General features: G+C 32.9%; 1 protein-coding gene across 13 annotated transcripts in view; it reads right to left on the bottom strand.

The window, feature by feature from the left end:
* Positions 1-7,054: 7,054 nt before the first annotated feature.
* Positions 7,055-21,960, bottom strand: part of LOC111415955 (chromodomain helicase DNA binding protein kismet) — a 44,221-nt gene continuing 29,315 nt past the window's right edge. For all 13 annotated transcript variants that reach the window (XM_071196437.1, XM_071196438.1, XM_023047851.2 and 10 more), the window contains 2 exons: positions 9,355-10,180; positions 7,055-9,302 (listed from right to left, as the gene is read on the bottom strand). In XM_071196437.1, the coding sequence (XP_071052538.1) occupies positions 7,519-9,302; positions 9,355-10,180 (2,610 nt within the window). In that variant the 3' untranslated portion in view covers positions 7,055-7,518. The remainder of the gene's footprint in view (positions 9,303-9,354; positions 10,181-21,960) is intronic.

The following is a 21,960-nucleotide window of genomic DNA, read 5'->3' as shown; positions in this document are numbered from 1 at the left end:
CGCAAAAAATTGTCTGTATGGTTTCAAAATGTATTAAAGATTACTTATCAACAATAAAAAAAGATGCTATTTTTTTACCAACTTTTGATGAAAATAAGTGTACGTTAAGGGGTTAATAAGCCACCGTTATACAGGTGTATCTGAATGACTGCAACAAACTTCAAGGGGTGATTCTTTAGTGAATTTTAAGGGTACTTTGATATATGAACCATGGGCGACTTCGGCTCCCCTAAGGAGCTACACCCTTCCAAAAATGGCGGAAAATTTTGGTTTAATTTTTTTTCTCAAAAACCATAAACGCTGGGAAAATGAAATTTGGGGAATATGTTTAACTCATACTAGGGCACGTTTTGACCATATTTGTACTTTCAACCTACCCTTGTAAACTACTAAACGTAACCAAACCCGTTCAATTTATGCCTAGATTTTTTGTATGAAGATGATAAATACATCGGAAAAATTTCAGTTAGATAGATAAAACTATTCTAAAACTTTTTTGTCTCTCTGATGTTCTTCGAAAATTTAATAATTTCTGAGAAAAAAAATAATTAAGCAAACACAAACTGTTAAGCTGTAGGGTTATTAATCGAAAGTTGGAATGAATTTTTAATGGAAAAATCTTAGTAGGCTTTGCAATCTTTGTCAGAAATATTTGTGACGTTTAAATGTCAGTGGTTTTCGTACTATTATTATTGTTTTATTTAAAATTTTGAAACGTCGACTGAACGAGCGTAAATGCGATAGAACCACGATAGAACTTTATTTAAAAATTAATTTGAAAAAATAATAATAATAAGAAAAACATTGACATTTAAACGTCAAAAATATTTCTGACAAAGATTGCAAAGCCTACTAAGATTTTTTCATTATAAATTCATTCCAACTTTTGATCGACAACCCCGTTGTTTAACGTGCAGTGTTTGCTTTATTATTTTTTTTCTCAAAAATTAGTCGTTTTTGGAAAAATTTTAGAGAGACAAAAAAGTTTTAGGATACTTTCATCTACGTAGATACAAATTTTTTTAACGTATTTATCATCTGCATAAAAAAAATATTAGCAAAAATATGAAGGGGATGGTTACGTTTAGTAGTTTAGAAGGGTAGGTTGAAAGTACAAGTAGGGTCAAAACATGCCCTATAATGAGCTAAACATATTCCCCAAATTTCATTTTCTTAGCGTTTATGGTTTTTGAGAAAAACAAATTAAACCAAAATTTTCCACCATTTTTGGAGGGGAGTAGCTCCTTAGGGGAGCCGAAGTCGCCCATGGTTCATATATGAAAGTACCCTTAAAATTCACTAAAGAATCACCCCTTGAAGTTTGTTGCAGTCATTCAGATACACCCTGTATAGTACAGCTAGCCTGTACTGTGAACTGAAAATTTACAATATATCGAACATTCTTTGTGATATTGATTACTACTTGTTCGATTCGAGTTAACCTTATTGTGTTATTAAGTACATGTTTAGCAACTTTAACTGTGCAGTTCGTTCCGAATTTGGGATTCTTATTTTGTGGCCGTAACCGTGTTGTTGACACGTGCGGGACCGGTTTTCCGTGTAAATATTTATCCCGTTTGAATAGAATTGTCGCAAATTTCGTTTATTATGGGTTCTTCGGGAACAGTAAAAACATTAGACAATCTTCTAAGTAAACACGTTGGTGCCTTTGAAGCGAAACTACAAGAAGCACTCTCTCAACAGCCGTCTTCCAACGTCGGCACGTTGAATCAATTGGCGTCCGAATTTGCGCTATTCAAGATCCAAATATATGAGATGTTTGCAGAGATTAAAACGTAATTATTGGAGGTGGATGGAAGAATGGATCAGCTGGAACAATATTCCAGACGGAACTGCTTGTTGATTCATGGAATGGAGGAAGAAGATAAGGAAGATCCGATGGCGCTTTTGATAAGGTTTTTCAATGTCAATTTCATGATACCTGGTTTTAAGTTTGATTCAACTTTGGTGGATAGAGTACATCGTATCGGCCTCAAACGGAAACCTCTCAAAAATAAAAAGTCCTCTCAACAAATTCTACTTAAACCTAGGCCACTAATTATTAAATTTTGTTCGTATGCTACTAGAAATATTATTTGGTCCAACAAACGTCTACTAAAGGGTTCCCAATATTTAATTACGGAATCTCTTACTAAGAAGAGGATGGATCTATTCAGTATCGCTAGGGAGAAGGTAGGAATATCGAACACCTGGACATTTGATGGGCGTATTTACATCTCCCTGGCCAAGGATAAGAAAAAGATTATTCACGGTGCAGATGATCTAATGAATGTGGATGTGGTGCGTGATCCGGGAGTCAAGACAAGACTGCAACATCAGATGGCGCGCTCTGGCGATCAGGTCATGCTTACTTAATTTACAACTCATTTGCATTGTATTTCTTGCTTTTTTTTCTATTTTTCTTTTATCCTTTCGTTTCGGTATTGTTTCTTTAATTATTCTTTATGGTGCGGCGACTAGAGAATCGCGATTTGTTTATACTATTCTTTGAGTTTTGCTAATTTAGTTTATTATTTTATATAAATACATTTAAATAAATTTGATTTCTTTATTGCGTAATTTTGCCTTGATGAAACAATGTTCAATTTATTATCAGAATATGCGAGGGTTGAGAACAAAAACAATTACTTTTTTATTGAATGTGCTTGGTCATAATTTTTCCATAATTTGTCTGGTTAAATGAGTCCATCCATAATACTGAGTTATTCGATTCGCGGTATAATGTGTTTAGAACTGACCGCAGGCACGGTTCGCTGGGCGACGGCGTTTTGGTTGCTATCAATTCGAAATTGTTGTCATTATTGGTTCCGTTGGACACGGGTTTGGAGGTTGTTGCCGTTAAGACACATTTATTTAACGTAATGGTAATTATAGTGGTTGTTTATATAAAGCCGTCTAGCGGGCTGGAGGTGTATCGCGAGTTTGTCGAGCTAATGAGCAATTTACATATGTCGCATAACGCTGAATTGGTGGTTCTTGGAGACTTTAACTTACCTCTGGTGAATGAGTCTGGCTTTGATTTTTATTCCGTCAATAATACTAAATATAACAAAATTGGTGACCTTCTTGATATATGTAATTGTAGGTCTTACAATAATGTAATTAATATGCATGGAAGAACCTTAGATTTGATTTTAGCCAGTTTTGTGCTTGACGTTGGACCTTTTGATCCCCCGTTAGTTGAGGAAGACCATCATCATCCTTCCTTGGAAATAAAATTTTCTTTTAAATCTTGTAAAAAGGTAACGGTACCAGCGCATTACATTAATGATTATAAGAATTCGAATTTCTTGCCTTTACATCGCCGACTATACAGCACCGATTTTTCTTTTTTAAGCATCTATGATAACGTTGATAATGCAGTTGCCGCGTCCTATGGCATATAGTACGAGATTCTGGCTGTTTGCGTTCCGGTAAAACAAATCGGAGTTAATAAATACCCAGTGTGGTTTAGCCGGGATATAATAAAAGATATTAGAACGAAAAACACTCTTCTTAAGCGCAAAAACGAGTCAGATTACCATTTAAATAAATATAAGGAAATTAGGGCCAGGGTCAAGCGCAATATTGGGGTAGCATATGACAATTATACACGAGGTGTGGAAAACAATATTAAGGCAGACCCAAAGGCATTCTGGAACTATGTTTCTAACAAAAAAGATAGTTTCAATCGAAGCCAGATTTAATTTAACGGGGATATCTCAGCTGCTAAAGACGTCAGCTCTGCTTTTGCGGATTATTTTAAATCTGTATATGCGCCTACATCGAATTATTCTCTTTCTTTCTATGACGAAATTATCAGTAATAGTGCTTTAAATTTATTTAGTCTACAACCTATTTCAATGAAAGAGATTGATGATGCTATAATTAAGCTAAAATCAAAACGTACAGAGGGGCCGGACGGAGTTCCCTCGTATATTATTAAAGGCTGTAAAGAATCGTTTCTAACACCCTTATATATCATCTTTAACTTATCAATTTCAACAAATACATTTCCAAATCAATGGAAACTTGCAAGGGTTACGCCAATTCATAAATCAGGCCACACGGGCGATATAAAGAATTACAGACCTATTTCGGTAATTTCTTGTTTCGCAAAAGTTTTCGAGCAAATAATTTATCACAGAATATTTAATCATGTTAAAATTGCGGTACATATTGACCAACACGGATTCATTCCTAACCGCTCTGTCGAGACCAATTTGTGTATCTTTTCTGACTATGTGTCCAAAGCGTTAGATACAAAAAGTCAAGTTGACGTTATATATACTGATTTTGCAAAGGCGTTTGATAAGGTCGATCACGATACCCTTCTACGCAAGCTGGCGCTTTATGGTTTCTCTTATCCAACTCTTAATTTCTCTGTATCGTACTTATCCAATAGGAATTACTATGTCACATATAAAAACACACTCTCAGATGTGTTGGGGATAGATTCAGGGGTTCCGCAGGGAAGCAATCTGGGACCTTTATTGTTTCTATTATTCATAAATGATTTACCTTTGCTAATTAATCCATCTAGATGCTTACTCTTTGCGGACGATCTGAAAATATTCACATCTGTTCGTGATATAAGTGACTGCCAGTCCCTACAGTCTGATCTGGATAATGTATGCGATTGGTGTCGGCTGAACAAGCTTCACTTTAACGTGGCCAAATGTGAATCAATGACATATTTTTTGGGGAGGAAGCCGATAGAATTTGTGTACAGAATAGAACCTAGGTATTATTTTTACCAACAATTTATGCTTTGCCGAGCACGTGAAAACCATAACTTCCGCAGCACTACGACTCTTAGGATTTATTATAAGAAATGCTTACAGTTTTTCAAATGTGGAGACGTTAAAATTATTATTCAATTCATTGGTGCGATCTAAATTAGATCCTGGATCAGACCTTTATTGAAACTTAATCGAAATTATTCAAAATAAGTTTATTCGGTATACTTATTACAAACAATTTAATGCCTTTATCGTTATTATTATTATTATTATTTGATATAACTGAGTTATCTATTAGAAGGAAAATCATATCGCTTTGTTTTCTATGTAAAATATTAAATAATAAAATAGATGCACCTTTAATCTTGGAAAAGATTGGTTTTTACGTGCCGGCATATTGTGGACGATTGAAAAATCTATTTTACATTCCCCGCTTTACCACTGAACTCAGAAGAAATTCTCCTTTTATTAGAATTCTCTTGTTATATAACAAACTATCTATGGCTTCCTTCATCCCACTATTTGGCGTTGATGTAAAAACAGTAAAAAAGAATTTGATGTCTGTGATGAACGTTGCAACCGCTCATAAGTTCATAATTCTTCGCGCATTCTGTTCCATTCCTCTGTTCTGTTTTTATGTTATTGTTTTATTTTGTTTCATTTTGTTTATTTTTATTTATTTTCTTTTTTATTGTTTGCTCACAAATCAAGTACGGTTTAGTTTAATATTTAATTTAGTTTAATATTTAGTTCAATTTTGTTTAATTATTATGTAGTAATTCCGAAATCTGTAATTAGGGGAAACCCTGTTTATTTTGGATGAATAAATAAATAAACATTATTAAGATCGATAGCTTCAAGTTGATATATAAAATAAAAAACAACTTGCTCAGTGACACAACGATTTCTTTTCTATGTAATAATGATATACATAAATACAATACTAAAACAAATCAGCTAATACATGTTCTTCCCACTGCGAAAAATGTTGGTAAAAAGAAAATAACATATCAAGGTAAGAAACTGTGATAATCTGCGCCGGTTTACAATATATATCAAGAACATTATATCTACAGATTAGTCATGTTTCGTTATTTATTTGTCAGTTAATTAATTCTGTTTTGTAGTAGAGTGTGATATGATTTATTTTGGTTGTTGTAGAGTAGTTATACTTATAAGTTTTGTTTTATTTGTAAGTCACACTTTTCTTGTGCTGAATTATATTCTGTGCTGAATACTGGTGATATAGGTGATATATAAATAGTAAAAATGGGAAAATGAAATATGGAGTATAAAACAATAAAAGTCTTTTGGATATTGTATAGATAGTTTAATTATCTATATGAACATTATAACAAGTAAATGAGAGAGCTACCATTATCGTACGTGTATATAAGTCGTATATAGATGACAACAGATCTATTTCAAAAAAAAATTAATAAAGAATGAAAATAAAAATTAAATGCAGATTCGAAATAAATACGCAAAAACTCGAGACACAGAAACAGTGTAAACCTATATAATAATAAATACTCAGACTTATTACAACTACGAAACGCTCACTTTTTGTTTTTTTCATTATTTTCTTTTCTTGTTTTTCTTTAAATAAAAAAGAAAGTAAAATGCTAAAAGTATTATTTACATATTTTTTTCACACTTTTTGTTTATATAAGAAAAAGAACTAAGAACACTCTTAAACACTATACCCATCAGTGAATATATACAAAGAGTAATCAACTAAAAACATGTTACAACACTTTTTTTGTTTTCACATTTTTTTTAAATGTTTTTTTGATCTTTCTACACGTATGGTACATAACTTGCGATGAATATGTTATTTTTAGTGTACTATTTATGATAATAATTGTATCAATATAATAAAATTAATTTCACCACTGCCCTTTCTTTATTTATACGCAGTAACAATGAAAATAATTTTAAGTTTACTTTTTATTTTTTACTTTTTTCATTAGTCAAGTTGTCCTTTAGTACAAAGTTCCAATGTATTACAATTTTACAGATAATATAATTAAACTACGTTTATACTTAAAGTAGATTGAAATACACGATAAAAACGATGTATTAAAAGTTTTAGCAATTATCGCGTGTAGTCCAAATCTTTGTTAGAAAAAAAAAAATCAAATTTATTATTAAACTCTCCTTAATTTTTTAGATTTGGACTAAAATGACCAAAAAAAAAACCATAAATAATTATAATAAAAATTAAAAAATGGAAGTTTTACCATAAAAATAAAAAAAAGCAAAATATGCACCATAATGTAAAAAAACTTTCGAAATAATATAAGAAATAAACACTTGGATTCGAGGAGTCAAGTACAAATTAAAAAAAAATGATTACCTTAAAATACAGGATCGTTTACGATTTGATTACAATAGTCATTGAATACTCCTACGTATTTATTTATATTTATAGTTTAAAATTACTCGCTAAAGAACTTGTTTTAACCGTTCGAGGGGGATGAAGGGAGTACATGCGCGTGTGAAGCGTAACTTTTCGCCTTTCTCAACTAAGCCATTTTTATAACCTTATTCTTTATAATTTTTAAGGGAAATTAACGAAACGGAATTTACTTTAAAATCTTTTTCCGTTTACGTTACATACTAACATTTCTCTTCAATGAATCATTTTCTTTTTATACACTTATTTTAAGCGTCAGTCGATGAATTCTATCACAGTTCACCACAAAACACCCACAGAGACGGAAAAGAATCTACACTAAAACGGAAAATTTTTTGCGCACAAATTTTTTTAAGTTTAAGAGTCTTGTTGCTGCTGTTGTAGTTTTTCTTGTGCTCGTAGGGCATTTTCTGATTCTAGTTTGGCGGCCGCTTGTTCCCTTTCAGCTCGAGCAGCAGCCGCGGCTGCTGATCTACTTGCGCTTGATCGCAAATTTTTCTTTTCTCGTATTGATTCTGGATCGATGGGGTGCTCCCCAGACTTACGTTTACCACGACGTTTTACCCCTTTTTTGGGAGAAGCTTCTGCTATTTCCTGCTTTTCAAGCATTGGGGTGGCTATTATTTCGTGAGGTTCACTCTCTTTTGTTACTTCTTGATTTTCCATTTCAACTACTTCTTTTTTATCATCAATTTCCGGTTCGTTTCTTGTTACGACTGTGGATGGCGGTAATAAACTTTCAATATCCATACTATTTTGAATAGGATCGTTTGGTGGAATTATTGGATTCGGTGGAATAATTTCTTGTGGTTTGAGGGCAATATTTTCGATTTCTTTAAACTTTTTCGTTGGCGGTTCATCATCACAATGTTGTTGTTGTTGCTGTTGTTGTTGTGGTTGTTGGGGTTGTAATTCCTGATGAATTGAAGGGATTTGATGCTGAGGTGGTTGAACAGCAGGTAATGGGACACTTTGAATTGGCGATTCTTTTTCTGGTGTTTCTCTTGGTCTTTTATTGCTTACGCTAACGTTAGCTAACATTTGTTGATGTTGTTGTTGTTCTGCCATAGCTTTAGCTAAGTATTCGTTCGTTTTCGTAATTTGTTCTAAAGTTTCCTTCATATGTTGTTCTTGGAACTTTTTCGAAGACATGGGACTATCAAACAATTTACTAAAATCTGCTAAACCAGGAATTGTTGGAGTTGTTGCAGATTTTTTGTCTTTTACTTTATCTGAAGTTATTGTAAAATCGGTCGGCAACATTCCTCTTAAATTCTCTAAAGCTTTCCGTTTATCGTCTTTTTTACTGCTGCTGGTTGTTAATTTATGCGGATCTAAAGCTCCAGTCATTTTTGATAAGTTTTCCAATAAATGCGTATCATGAGGCAATAATAATTGCTGTAATTGTTGTTGGTGTGCGTCCCTTGTAACAGAGGAAGGTTTAGGCGCTTTACCCAAAGAACTTGTTGTGGTCGTTGCTGTTGAAGAAGGCTTTGAAGAAGATGATTTCCCCGATTTATTTGAATTAGGTGAAGCAGCCGGGTTAAGATTTCCATTTAATAATCCCGATTGTTGAGCTAACATATCATACGCCATCCCAGGTTGCAACGAAAACGGGTTTAAGTTACCCAACCCAAGAGGTGTATACAAAAGACCAGGATTTGGGAAGAAAAATGGGAAAGGATTCGTCGTTGGAATCGAACTCGAAGTTGATGTCGATGGTTTACTTGAGCTGTGAGCTTCCGCCGGTTTTTGTTGTTTTCCTTTAGACGGTGGTTTAGTAGTCGTTTCGGCCGCTGCAGCAGCTGCTAAAGCAGGATCCATTCCTGTTAGGCCAGGTAATCCCAATCCTGCCAGATTTGCAAATAAGTTAATGTTGGTTAAGTTATTTAAACCGGGCATTGAAGAGAGTGCGTTCATATTTGGCATTCCCGCAGCAAACGGCATTAAGAGGGGATTTTTTGGATCGAATTGTCCTAATCCTGATAAACCAGAGAGTAAACTTGAATTTAAACCACTTAAGTTTGAACCTAATCCCGGGAAATTTAAATTTGAAGCCATGGATGTTGCTAAATTGGTTGACCCAACACTAGATGTTGAACCTGTTGGACTGGATAAAACAGGCGGTCTTCCAGGCGTACCTTTAAAAAATAAAATTAAAAAAACCTGTTATAATCCAATAAAACCTCGTACCTCTTTTACTGCTACCACTTCCACTTGTACTAGTCGTAGTACTACTACTTCCCGCAATACTAGCATTTGCAGATAACCTCTTTTGTAGATCATTACTCAAATTCCCTCTCTCTTTCACCAATTCAGACCATTTGGGATCAATGTCATACATAGGATTCTCCATCAACCATTGAGATAACCTTTTCAAAGTTGGAGCTTTTGGTCCCGTTAATTTCTTCCCCGTCATCCTATTAATAACTGAAACGTTTTCATCGCCAGTTAATTTCCGCCAATCTAAAAGAGTCGGATCAATTCGCGGTCGTCTCCTTCTTTGCGCCAAATAATCGGGACCCAAAGGTTGTTCAGCAAGCGCCGCATTTTGCTCGGCCAACCACTTGTTTACTTTCGCTTCGTGAGAATACGAATTTACTTTCGAGCTGTAATCAGTTACTTTACTAATATCGGCAATCATCGCTTCGTAACTTTTTCGCTGCTGTTGTTGCTTCTTGAGAAGTAAATTTTGTTGTTCCGCCTGCGCTAAGAAACTTGAAAAACTCGAGGTATCTTTAGACGAACCCGGTGTTGATGGTAAAATGTTTTGAAGCGGTCGAGTGCTCGATTGGGACGTTGACGGAACTGAAGTAACTGTTATCGTGAATGGTTTTTGAGTTGGTGCATGAGTTGTTACTGGAACTGAGGTTGGAGTTACTGTAACGCTTGGGGTTACTGGAACTTTCTTGGATGTGTCTGGGAATAATGATTGTTCTTTTGCTGCTGATAGTCCTAGTACGATTTCATCTAATTTGCGACGTTTCTTTTCTTTGCCAATTACGTGTTCGGGTTCAGGCTGAAAAATCACAATAAAAATATACCATCTTAAAAAAAATGTTGCCAAATGTATTTTCAAGTGACAATACCAACTATAGAATACTCAGATAGATACTTAGTTTTCTTTTAATGGTCTTTAGAGATTCGCTGTTTTATAAGTAAATGATTTTTGGTATGTGAATTCTTACATGATTACAAAATCCAAAAATAATACTTTTAGATAGCATCAGGGAGGGGGCCTTCATCACTAATTAATTAAAAACAAGTAGTTACAATATAACTTATCAAATTCTCTAATTACTAAATTTATACATAATATAATTAATAATAAATTTTTGAATTCCAAAAATATAACATTAAGATTACAAAAAAAAAAACAGCCTTTCTGTTTTTGAATTTCGATGCCATTTAGTATATCTGTAACACAATCTTTGCATCATCTATCATTATCTATATTGATCACATTCATAAAATGACGTAACTTTTGCTACTGTTTCTGAATCAATTATTTTACGTTTTTTTTCTGTAAATTGAGTTGTTTTGTCGCAACTTATTCCTAAAATAATGCTTGTTGTCTTTATTGATAATATTAATAATTAAGTTGAGTGGAAACAAGTTGATCAAAAAACCACTTCACATTAATTTTTCTGATTGTACTTGCAAATCAAGTCTATTTTGTGAAGTGAATATAGTTCATCATCAGATGATGTGTAAATTTTATCTGACATGGTAATACTGACAACTTTATTGATATTTGCGATACTTTCACTGGATTCACTTTTTGTGTAGAGTACCTACTTGTTGGAGTGATATACAATTTTGTTTGTATAGTTAACATTCAAATAATATTGTATGTTAACTATTCCGTTTATATAATCCTTTGAGGGCCGATCCGTTTTGTCTATTTTCAATTGCATATCAAAAATCTTTGTAATCATATTAACTGTTATGACTTAAAATAGTAGAGTACTGAGCAGATTTATATTTCAACGTGTAATATCTTGAGAAAAACCTAAGAATGTAATATCTTAAGAATTAATAAATAATTCAATTGGTAAGGTCAGGTTACTCAGAAGAGTTTCAATACATCAAAACCAAGCTTGGACTATCTTTTCAGTTTTCTTTTCAGTAAGGATTTCTATATAAATAGAAATCGTTTTTTATTTACTGTTTCTAGAAGTTGATATACTTCTAGTATACAGAAGTGATTATTTTTACTTATTCTACTTATAATAAGAACTAGGAGTACCAAATAGGTACTAAAATGACACAAAAAGAAATACTTATATGACCAGAAGCTTTAGATACTGTTGCCAAAGAAATTACAATCTTTACTACAGCTAAAACGTATTTTCCTACCAAAGTCATCTTTTGTACAAACACTCAAGAAAAATACTTATTGAAGACCATAGAGGACAGAACATTGTTGCAACAGACAAAAAAAAAAGGAAAACAGCTCTTGCGAATATCTATCATTCAGTAAGTAAAGAACAATTGCTGGACAATATTTAGCATATGTTACAAACTAAAAGATTAAACCGAAGAAGGAAACACCCAAATATTAATTAGAGATTGTGTCAACACTTGACAATAGTTCGTGAAAGAGTTACTAAATAATTACTTAGTCAATAGCTTAAACAGGTGTAGTTTCTCAATCGTATTTTCAACTAGTACCAAAGCACCTATTTTTGCAACGTAAAAATAACAAAGTTTTAGTAAAAAATAGTAACTAAAATGTTGGTATATTATACAGGCTGTTTCATAATATATGCGCAGGACTTCAGGGTGTGATGCTTGTTCAAAAATTTGAAAAAAGTTTTTATCAACTTACTCTCTAAAATTCACCATTTTCGAGATACAGGGTGTTGAAATTTAATAAAAAAAATCGTTATTTGCTAATATCTCCGGAACCGTTCATCGTACAGAAAACAGCGTTTGTAAGCATTTTCTACTCATAATAAGCTAAGTTTTGTGCGAGAAAAAATTTTTTTAAAGTGCGGAATGCATTACCTTTACGGAATGACGTGCGGTAATTCGGCAGAAGTAAAGCGGTTGTATCAAGAAAGACATCCTGATCACCCAGTACCACACCATAACTTGTTTCTACGCATTCACCAACGACTATGGGAAAATGGAAGCTTTAAAAGGAATACTGCTGATAATTGGCGGCCTATGGAAGTTCCAAATCCCCAAGTAGAAGAGGCTGTCCTCAACGAAATTGATGAAAATCCGACCACAAGTACCAGAAAAATTGATGACAACTTAAACCTATCTCACTCGATGGTTTGGAGAATTTTGACAAGGCAACTTTTGTATTCCTAGCAAATCTAAAGAGTACAAGAATTATTGCCAAGAGTTTTTCCGCCAAGATTGGCTTTTTGTACATGGATGCAAGACAAAATAGCTCAAAATCCTGAATTTGGAGCCGAAGTTCTGTTTACCGATGAAGCATCTTTCTCGAAGTATGAGATCACCACGATCTCCCGAACTTAATTGTTTAAATTTTTCCTTTTGGGGCCATCTGAAAACCCTAGCCTACGCTACTCCAGTTGAAAATGTTGACCAATTAAGAAAGCGCATTGTTGTATCTTGCGACATAATTTGGAATACTCCGGGAATTTTCCTGCATGTTAGACAGTCACCGCGTCGAAGAATTACTGCGTGCATTGAAGCTAACGGCGAACATTTTCAACATTTAATTTAACTATGTATGATTTGTAACTGTTTTTTTTTTAATTATGTAATTATGAAGTTAACGTTTGTTTTTGTTACTTGTTCTAACGTTTTAGTAAAATAAAAGTAGATTTTTCTCAAAAACGGTCAAATTTAGAGCTCATGACCTTCAGTACCTTTTTTGTGTAGAAAACATTAGCGGTTGAAATGGAGGTCTCAAAACCATACTTTTTCCAGTGGCGTAGAAGTTGGAAAAAAAAACAACCACTACCCTAAATACGAATGCAGCAGAGTTGATGACCTCGCCAATGATTATACTATTCCAAAACACATTTCAGAAACTTTCCTTTGTAAAATTTATGTTGAAAGCAGTGCCGTAGCCAACCTTTAATTGGCTAGAAGTTACTAGAACAAAGGTCATATAAGTAAAGACAAATGATACATTAGTTACATATTATGGTTCATCATTCTAAGATATATACAGGGGTGCGTGCCTGAAAATATTAAATCAACAAATTAGAATTAGGGGCGTTTTATACTACTTCTTGTTTCCATGTTTTATTAGCTTCAGGTTATTCACGAACTTGGGGGGTGCCGATTATGACAGAAGTTTTGCCAAGAAATAATTGGTCCTTTTCTCAAACGAGGCAACTTTTATGTTAAACGGCACAGTAAATCGTCATAACAGTCGATATTGGAGTCCACATTGGATTCAAGTAAGCCATACTCAACATCCACAAAAGATAATGTTTGGGCTGGCATTCTTCGTGTACAAGTTATTGGACCTTTTGTATAAACACAGCATTAAATCCAGAAAGATATTTAAATCTACTGCAAAATGAAGTAGTGCCTGCGGATGAAGCTTGGTTCCCAGGAGAACCTCCGCATTGTGGTGTTCAGGTGCAGCAGTACCTAAATGTACGTTTTCCTGGGAAGTGGATTGGCAGACGAGGAGCAATTGAATGACCAGCTGGGTCACCTGATTAATCGCCTTTAAACTTTTTTTGTGGAGTTACTTAAAAGACAGAGAATCGACCTCAAATCTTAATCAGTTATGTGAGAGTATAACAATTGTAATACAACAAATTTCACTTGATATTCTTTTGAGTAGTGTGGATAGCTTTAGACATCGTCTTCAAAATTGTTTGGATATAAATGGTGCCAAATTTGAACATTTGTTAGAGTTTCCATATCTCGGTTTAGATTTTTTAAAGAATTTTAGTTTTTGTGATCCACGTTTTGTTTAATCTGTGTAAAATATGTATTTTTTTCTCGATTTTTTCTAATACAACCATATAATTTGATATGTTCATCGCGTAGAGAGATTTATCCTCTATCAAAATATGCAAAAAAAAAAAAACATGCATTCCATTAAAAATAATAATTTTGGTTGCCATAGCAGCGAAACAAAAAACAATGCAAACAAACAAATATCGCCAAAAAATGCGCCACAATTAATAAAGGAACTTTTATTTAAAACATTTTTCTTTAAAACCATAAATGGCGAAGTTATTGGCTATATTCCAGACATTTGACACATTCTGTATAATTTAATTGTTGGAAATATGTTCCCATCACAATATTTGTATGCATTAGTTTCGGCAATACTATTATTGGTGTTTTTGTATTAAATTGCTTTCAAAAGTCAATTCATGAGTATTTTCTATAAGACTTAAATATTTAGAAATAATAATAAACTGAATAAAGTAAATAAAACAACATTAGAAGAGAAACTTGATTACAATCAAATTGAAGAGAGCCACAATTATATCCAAATTGAAGGAAGATATGATGAAAATTAAAAAAGCTTTGTTGCAGTTAGAAGAAATTTTTAAAATGTAGAAAAAACGAAAAATTATCAACCTTGACAAAAAAAAAATAAAAATTAATGAGGTTTCTTTCGTAACATGGTCAATAACTAGTGGTTTACTCGATATCAAATAACGAAAATCGTTATCGATATCACTCCTTTCATAAACGATTAAAAAGAACAAAATTCAGATATTTTTATATGTCGTATTCCAAAAGAAACCTAAATTAATAAAGTAAAGTCAAATCATCAAATTAAACTTGATAATATCTTTCTATCTTATATAAATTTCGATGTCTATCTTACAATAAAGCATAATTAACAAGGATTGCAACATAAAATAAAAATAATTCGTCGAAATACAATATGAAAATTTGTTATTATCAAGTTATTTAGTTAATTACATGTGTGCTATCTCAATAGCATTTTATCGTCGATGGTGTCGATTGTGTATTAACTTGATTTAAATATTATGCTGAGACTTAATATCTAATTATTATTAATTTATAAAGTTGGAGTATTTATTTTTGATACTCCAACTTGACTAGTTTTTGAGATAACTAGATTAGTACACTAGATTGTAAATGATATTATGAATAAAATTAGAAAAACTTGATTTAGAATATTGACACAAAATACTCTTCAGATTTTGGAGAAACTCGCTTTTTAATAACTTGATTAGTTATTACTAGGGCAATCAAAAATATGCAAACGTATATTTTTTTCATACGTCCGATTAAAGAATAGACTAGACTAGAAATTTGTTTCAGACCAACCTATGAATTTTGAGCCGTATTTGTTAGAGCATATTTTTGTTTATTTTATCTATACGAGCATATGTATATTGCATATTGGCGAATTATATAACATTTTTCGAAATAAATGCATATTTTCAATATTTTATTTTGCAATAAGTTTCTAAAGACGATGGTTTAAAAGCACATAGAATTGGAGAAAATAGCAAGTTTAAAACACATAGAACTGGAGAAAATAAATAATGAAAAGAAAACTACTAAGGTTTTTTTTTCTTGAAGATTCAAGTCAAAAGATGTTCAATTTGCAAAAGATCTATGTAGCGCAGTAATTTCTTTGATATACCTCTATATAAAATGCGCAACAAAAATTAGTACTGTTCCTAGAATCATACACAGAGTACAAAGTACCATCGAAAAGTACTCTTCGCACAAACTATGTTAAGGAATTTTACAGAATACCATAGACTAGACCACATACAGAAATGCATCAACGACCGCTTCTTACGGATTTCAATCGACGAAACAACAGATGTGGCAAATGTCATTATTGGTATTTTGGATCATGATGAGTTGACTGCTAAACAAAAAATTTTGTTAAATACAGCAGTGCTTGATAAAACGAATCATAGCACTATTGCAAGGTTTCTAGATGATTTTATTAACATTTTGGGTGAGACTTTCAACAGAGACATGATTTTACTCTTTATATCAGGTGCTGCTCTCTACATGGTAAAAGCAGCTTAGGACATTATCTTGACTTGTACACGGACTTCATCGAGTTTGTGAGCAAATTTAAGGCATATACACTAACGTCGACCGGCTTATTGCCAATGTAAAAAAATTATTTTTAAAAGCGCCATCAAGAGTAGCAATTTTTAACGAAATAACGCCTTGTCTTACTCTTTGTCCACAACCGGTAACTACTCGCTGTGGAACATGGATTGGCGACAAACTACTATGCCACTAAATTCGAAATAATTGGAAATGTGTTTGATGTTTTAGATCAACGTGTTGTAGATCAATGTGTTTCTCAACGTAGGCAATATCGCCCTCTACGACACATTCTTGTATAAACATATTAAATAATGAGCTCGCTTATTCTTACTAGATACTTACTGGATTGATGTTTTTTAATTAAAATATGATAGTACCAAAATGTTGCGAAAATAGAAGTGCCAGCAATACTCTGTTGAGTACATAAAATTCGATTTTATTGCCTCGCCTCATAACAGCCAACTGCCAATATGTTTAGTATGCAATCAAGCGTTTTCCAATGAAGCAATGAAACTATCGCGTATGGTTGAACATTTAAATAGAAAACATCCTAAGAAGAAAGAAAAAGATATTTATTACTTTAAGATGTAAAAAGTTAGTTTTGACAAAAGAAGCAAAATAACCGATGTATTTAAAATAAATACTTCAAATGTAAGTAAGGGATTGGAACCATCCTACAAGTTTCCAAGAATAATCGCTCAAAATGGAAAACCTCACAGGATTGGAGGAAAATTATTAAAACCCGTTATAAAGGAAGTTCTTACGATGCCTTCAACTGATCCAGATAATATGTCGATGATTCGTTTGAGTCAATTAATTGTGGATCTTCAAACACGAGAATTCACAATACAATTAGATGAAACTCTATTAATGACTTCTAGTCACTAATACCAAAGGTACATCAATATATGAATGCTTGAAAACATATTTTGATGAAAATCATATTCCTTTGAAAAACATATTAGCTTGTGCAACAGATGATAGTGGTCTTGCGATGGTAGGACGTCATTGTGGTTTTATAACGTTATTGAATTGCATAATTCATAGACAACATTTGGTTGCAAAATCAATATGTGGGAGATTACATGAAACAAATATAAAGGTCCACCTCTTTAATGATAGATTATTTCGACAATTATGCCATGAAAATGACGAGGATTATGAGCGCCTATTATTGCACACGAAAATCAGGTGGCTATCCAAAGGACGTTGCCTCAACAGGTTTTTCGATCTATTTGATACTGTAATCAACTATTTAGAATCAGTTAATTGTCATATTCCTATAGAGCTGTCTGTTTTAAAGAGTGATACAGCTTATTTAGCAGATATATATACAAAAATAAATGAACTATGTACTTCCAAAACTGCAAGGAAACCATATAAGTTTAATTAAGGTGAAAAATTTAATTATTGCGTTTATAAATAAATTAAAACTTTATAAAAATAATATTAACAGACATGATTTTACTTTATTTCGCTGCTTAAATAAAATAATTGTTCAGGAAGAAAATATAAAAGTTTATTACAAACATTTGGATAATTTAGTTGCCGACATGAAACTTCGATTTAAAAATGTTGAAGAAATTCATATTCCTGATAGGGAAATTAATCCATTTACTGCTGACTCTGCTGTAGTACCGTCGAGTATTCAAGAAACATAGCTTGGAAGAAATTTTGGATAAAAAACAGTAAGACATTTCAGCCGATATGGAAAGAAATTAAAGTTTTAATTATTTATTTCCAACGTCATATTTAGTAGAAAAAGGATTTAGCGCTGTATCGCAAATACTAATAAAGCAAAGAAATCGTTTAAAAATTTGCGAAAATGATGACATAAGACTCTTCCTCACTAAGTTAGAATCTAATATTACTAATTAAAATAGAAAGAATTAAATAACGTTCGTGTAACGATGATACAATTATTTATTTATATTATTATTCAGTGCTTACTATAGTATTTGACCATATAGTGGTCTTCCTCAGGCACAACTACAATAACAAAACATGTATTAGAAGGAACATAGGACAATCTAGAAATTACCCTTAATATTATGGTCTAAAAATATAAAAGTAAAAAACATAAATTGCCGTCAGAGCGCAATTTAGATATTAAATGACATCATTTTCTTTAGGATGAATGATCTTGACTCAAAGTTGTTCTAAAAATCAATAAAACAGGAATGCAAAGTGGTCAATTGTACAAATAGCTAATATTACTAGTACTTACAATAATTATTTGTTAAAGAATTTTAAAAAATCATTAAGTTGTATGTCGGAAAGTAAAATAAACGGCGATGTTAACATATCAAAAACATGCAAAAATCACGAACTTAACAACAAAATACAATAAATCGAAAATGAGTACTCTTCACACAAAAGGACGAGATAGACTGGTTTCGATAAAGAATTATTGAAGAGAGAAGAAAGGCGATATCTCATTCTAGAAAGTGGAAACATGTTGTATCTATTCTATAATTTAAATTCTATTTCGCGTCTATATTTATAAATATGAAACATCTATCAATAGATTATATGGAAAAATCACTTATTGCATGTATTTGATGAAAAATCTATAATTATTAACACCCGCTAGGTCGTTTATAAGACAATTATTGTTGTTATTCTTATATATAAAGTATTCCTCAAACAGATCAAGTTTTTTCGATTTCTTTACATTTTTCAACAGACTCACACTATTAATATCGGTTATTAAGTTTTAAATGCTTAAAACAGTTTCAATTTCAGCAGTGAACTGCAAGTTATTAATGTAATGTAAAAATATTATTTAATGCTGAAAGTTTTGCTGCATTACTTTCAAAAATGATAAAGATATCATTTGGTTATAAACTTATATTTATCTAAGAAAAGCTTGTTTTCGAAATGATTGACATAAATATCAACTATTACACCTGAGATGGGCGACCCATCTTGCATCTGCTAATGATTATTATTAAAAATGAAAAAGTTGAATGAACCATTTTAAGTAACCTAGAGAAACATGTTATATTATCTTCTTCTAGATCTAATGAATTTTGGTTCTTAAGAATGGATTCTCAATTATGGAAATAGATTTATCTATTGGGATATTAGTATACAGATTTGTTATTCTTATATATGTTTCTAAATTGATGCGAAAGATTTGAAAGGATGATTTTTCAGCAAAAGTTTTTGAATAGAGAAATGTGGACACTAAAAAGTTCTGATGTTGAATTTATCACCTCCTTGTAATAACATTTTATGATTGCAAAAATCGTCAAAAGGTGTCATTTCATTAGAAACAGTTATCTGCCAGATTTCATTCTTCTAAATTCCTCCATAGTGGATTTAATAATTAAAAACAACTTTTGCCCCTAATTTTAGAGGACTCTATCTCGGCGGGGAAGTGGTTTAGAACAAAAAGTTTTATGAAAGACCCCCTTAATTTTTACTGAAAAATCACCCCTTGAAATCTTTCGCATCAATTTAGAAACATGCTGTATAAAGTATTCCTCAAACAGATCAAGTTTTTTCGAGTTCTTTATATTTTTCAACAAACTCAGATTATTAATGTCTGTAGTATGGTTATTAAGTTTTAAATGCTTAAAAACAGCTGAAGTATCTCTATTTAGGTGTTCTTTAAATCTAGTGAAGATGTTTCTTACGTTCTGTCCTATATAACACATGTTGCAATTTGAACATTCGATCATACATATATATGTGGGAATGGAATCGGGAAGTGTCGGCTGTCGTCGGTTAAGGAGTGGACGAGAGATAGGCCTGTGAGTCAGTGTGAGTCAGTCGGTCGCAGCTAAGAGAAGAAGACGTTTGTGAATCGAAATATCAGAAATATCAGAGACCATAACTGTTGAAATGTATAAAACATGTTCATAGTTACAAAAGACATTACCTGGTTTTGTTTTGTTTTTATTCTTTTTTAATAACATTATAATTACAGTTATTGAGTGCGTGTTTTTTTTATTTATTTCCCCAGCAGTCCTACAATTTGGGGGCTCAACCGCGATCGGTAATCGAAATACGTGAAAATAAGCGAACATTAATGAATAAGTTGAAACAGAACTATAGTGCTGGAAAATAGACGAGGGCTGTGAAGACGGGAATATACAAGATTCGGCGACGGCGATATCTGACGCCAGTAAGACGTAAACAACACCTGCAAGACCACTGGCGGCGCGGCTCGACAAGGACGAAAACTAAGTTGCATGTTTATTTACGAAAATTAAATTGCGAGAGGTTTCTGTATAAAAACTGCTTCGAAAATGAATACTTTGGGAAGCATTTTGCCGATCGAGCAGAACATTACAAAAGCCTCAACGAAGGCGATAAAAGCGTGTCATAAGTTGATATTTGGGAACGACGGTGACCGTAATAATCGCAAGAGATTACGAGAATTTAGCGGATTTAATTTTGACGACGAAGGCGCTATGAAAGAGAAAATCGATCTTGCAAAGAACACTCTCACGCTGGGTGAACTAAATTCGATCTGTCAGGTTCTGAAAATCGATAACGACGCGAACGATAAAGAAGAATTAATCGGGATGCTCTGTAATAAGCTAACAAATCTGAAACTTTTGAAATGCGGAAGCGGCGCAACAAACGACGACGATGAAAGAGTGCCGCTAACACAGAAAGACGACAAGAGTGAAGAGGCCGAAGATTTAGTAAATAACGACGAAGAAGAGCATGAAAGTGATGACGACGTGGCAGATTTTTCAGCCAGTCGAAATAGCGGCAAAACAAACCAGAAGAAGACTGTACCAAAGTTCGTTTTGACATTCAAAGACGTAGAAGACACCGTAAGTGCTTTTGATGGAAGTGACACTTGTTCGGTGGACAAATGGATGACGGAATTTGAAGAGACCGCCACATTGATGGGTTGGAATGACGTGGAGATGCTAATTTATGCGAAAAGACTATTAAAAGGCGAAGCTCTGTTATTTATAAAGTCGGAAAAAGGAATCTCAAATTGGAACTCCTTTAAGACTAAACTTCAGGGAGAATTTAGGAAAACAATTAACACAGCAGCGTTACACAAAATGTTATCGGCTAGAAAAAGGAAGAAAGAAGAGACTCTACAACAGTACTTATTGAAAATGAGAGAAATAGCAGCACAAGGAAGTATCGAAGAGGACGCTCTCATCGAATACGTAATTGACGGCATCGTAGATGACGAAATCAATAAAGCGATCCTATACGGAACACATTCCTTAAAAGAATTTAAAGAGAAATTGAAGCTTTACGAGAAAATGAAAGGTAAACAGACAAAGGGAAATGATGATGGAAATTATAAGAGCAGCAAACAGAGGAAGCAGGATAACAAAAGAGAAGAGCGGTGTTTTAACTGTGGAAAGATAGGGCACGTTTCCCAGAACTGCCGCAATAGAGAAAGAGGTATGAAATGTTTCTCATGTAATGGATTCGGACATATTGCCAGAGACTGCAAGAATGGAACAAAGAGGACAGGTGAGAAACAAGAAGAGACAAAAAGGTCGTATGTAATTCATGAAACCAAACAACAATTACCAGGATATAAACAAATCAGATTAAACGACCACGTAATTCAAGCATTCATTGACACTGGAAGCGATTTAAATTTGTTAAAGGCCAGTAGTTATATCAGAATAGGAGCGCCTAAATTCCAAGAAAATACTATAACACTAAAAGGAATAGGAGACAACTCAGTCAAAACCTTGGGAAGATTCAATGGTCGAATTGTTGTGGATGAATGCGATTTTAGAACAGCTATACATATAGTACCTGACGACGCGATACCAATGGAATTAATTGTTG

Source organism: Onthophagus taurus, chromosome 6 (assembly GCF_036711975.1).
Source record: "Onthophagus taurus isolate NC chromosome 6, IU_Otau_3.0, whole genome shotgun sequence".
Lineage (NCBI taxonomy): Eukaryota > Metazoa > Arthropoda > Insecta > Coleoptera > Scarabaeidae > Onthophagus > Onthophagus taurus.
Note: the sequence above shows the minus strand (reverse complement) of the source record. Positions and strands in the feature narration are given on the sequence as shown.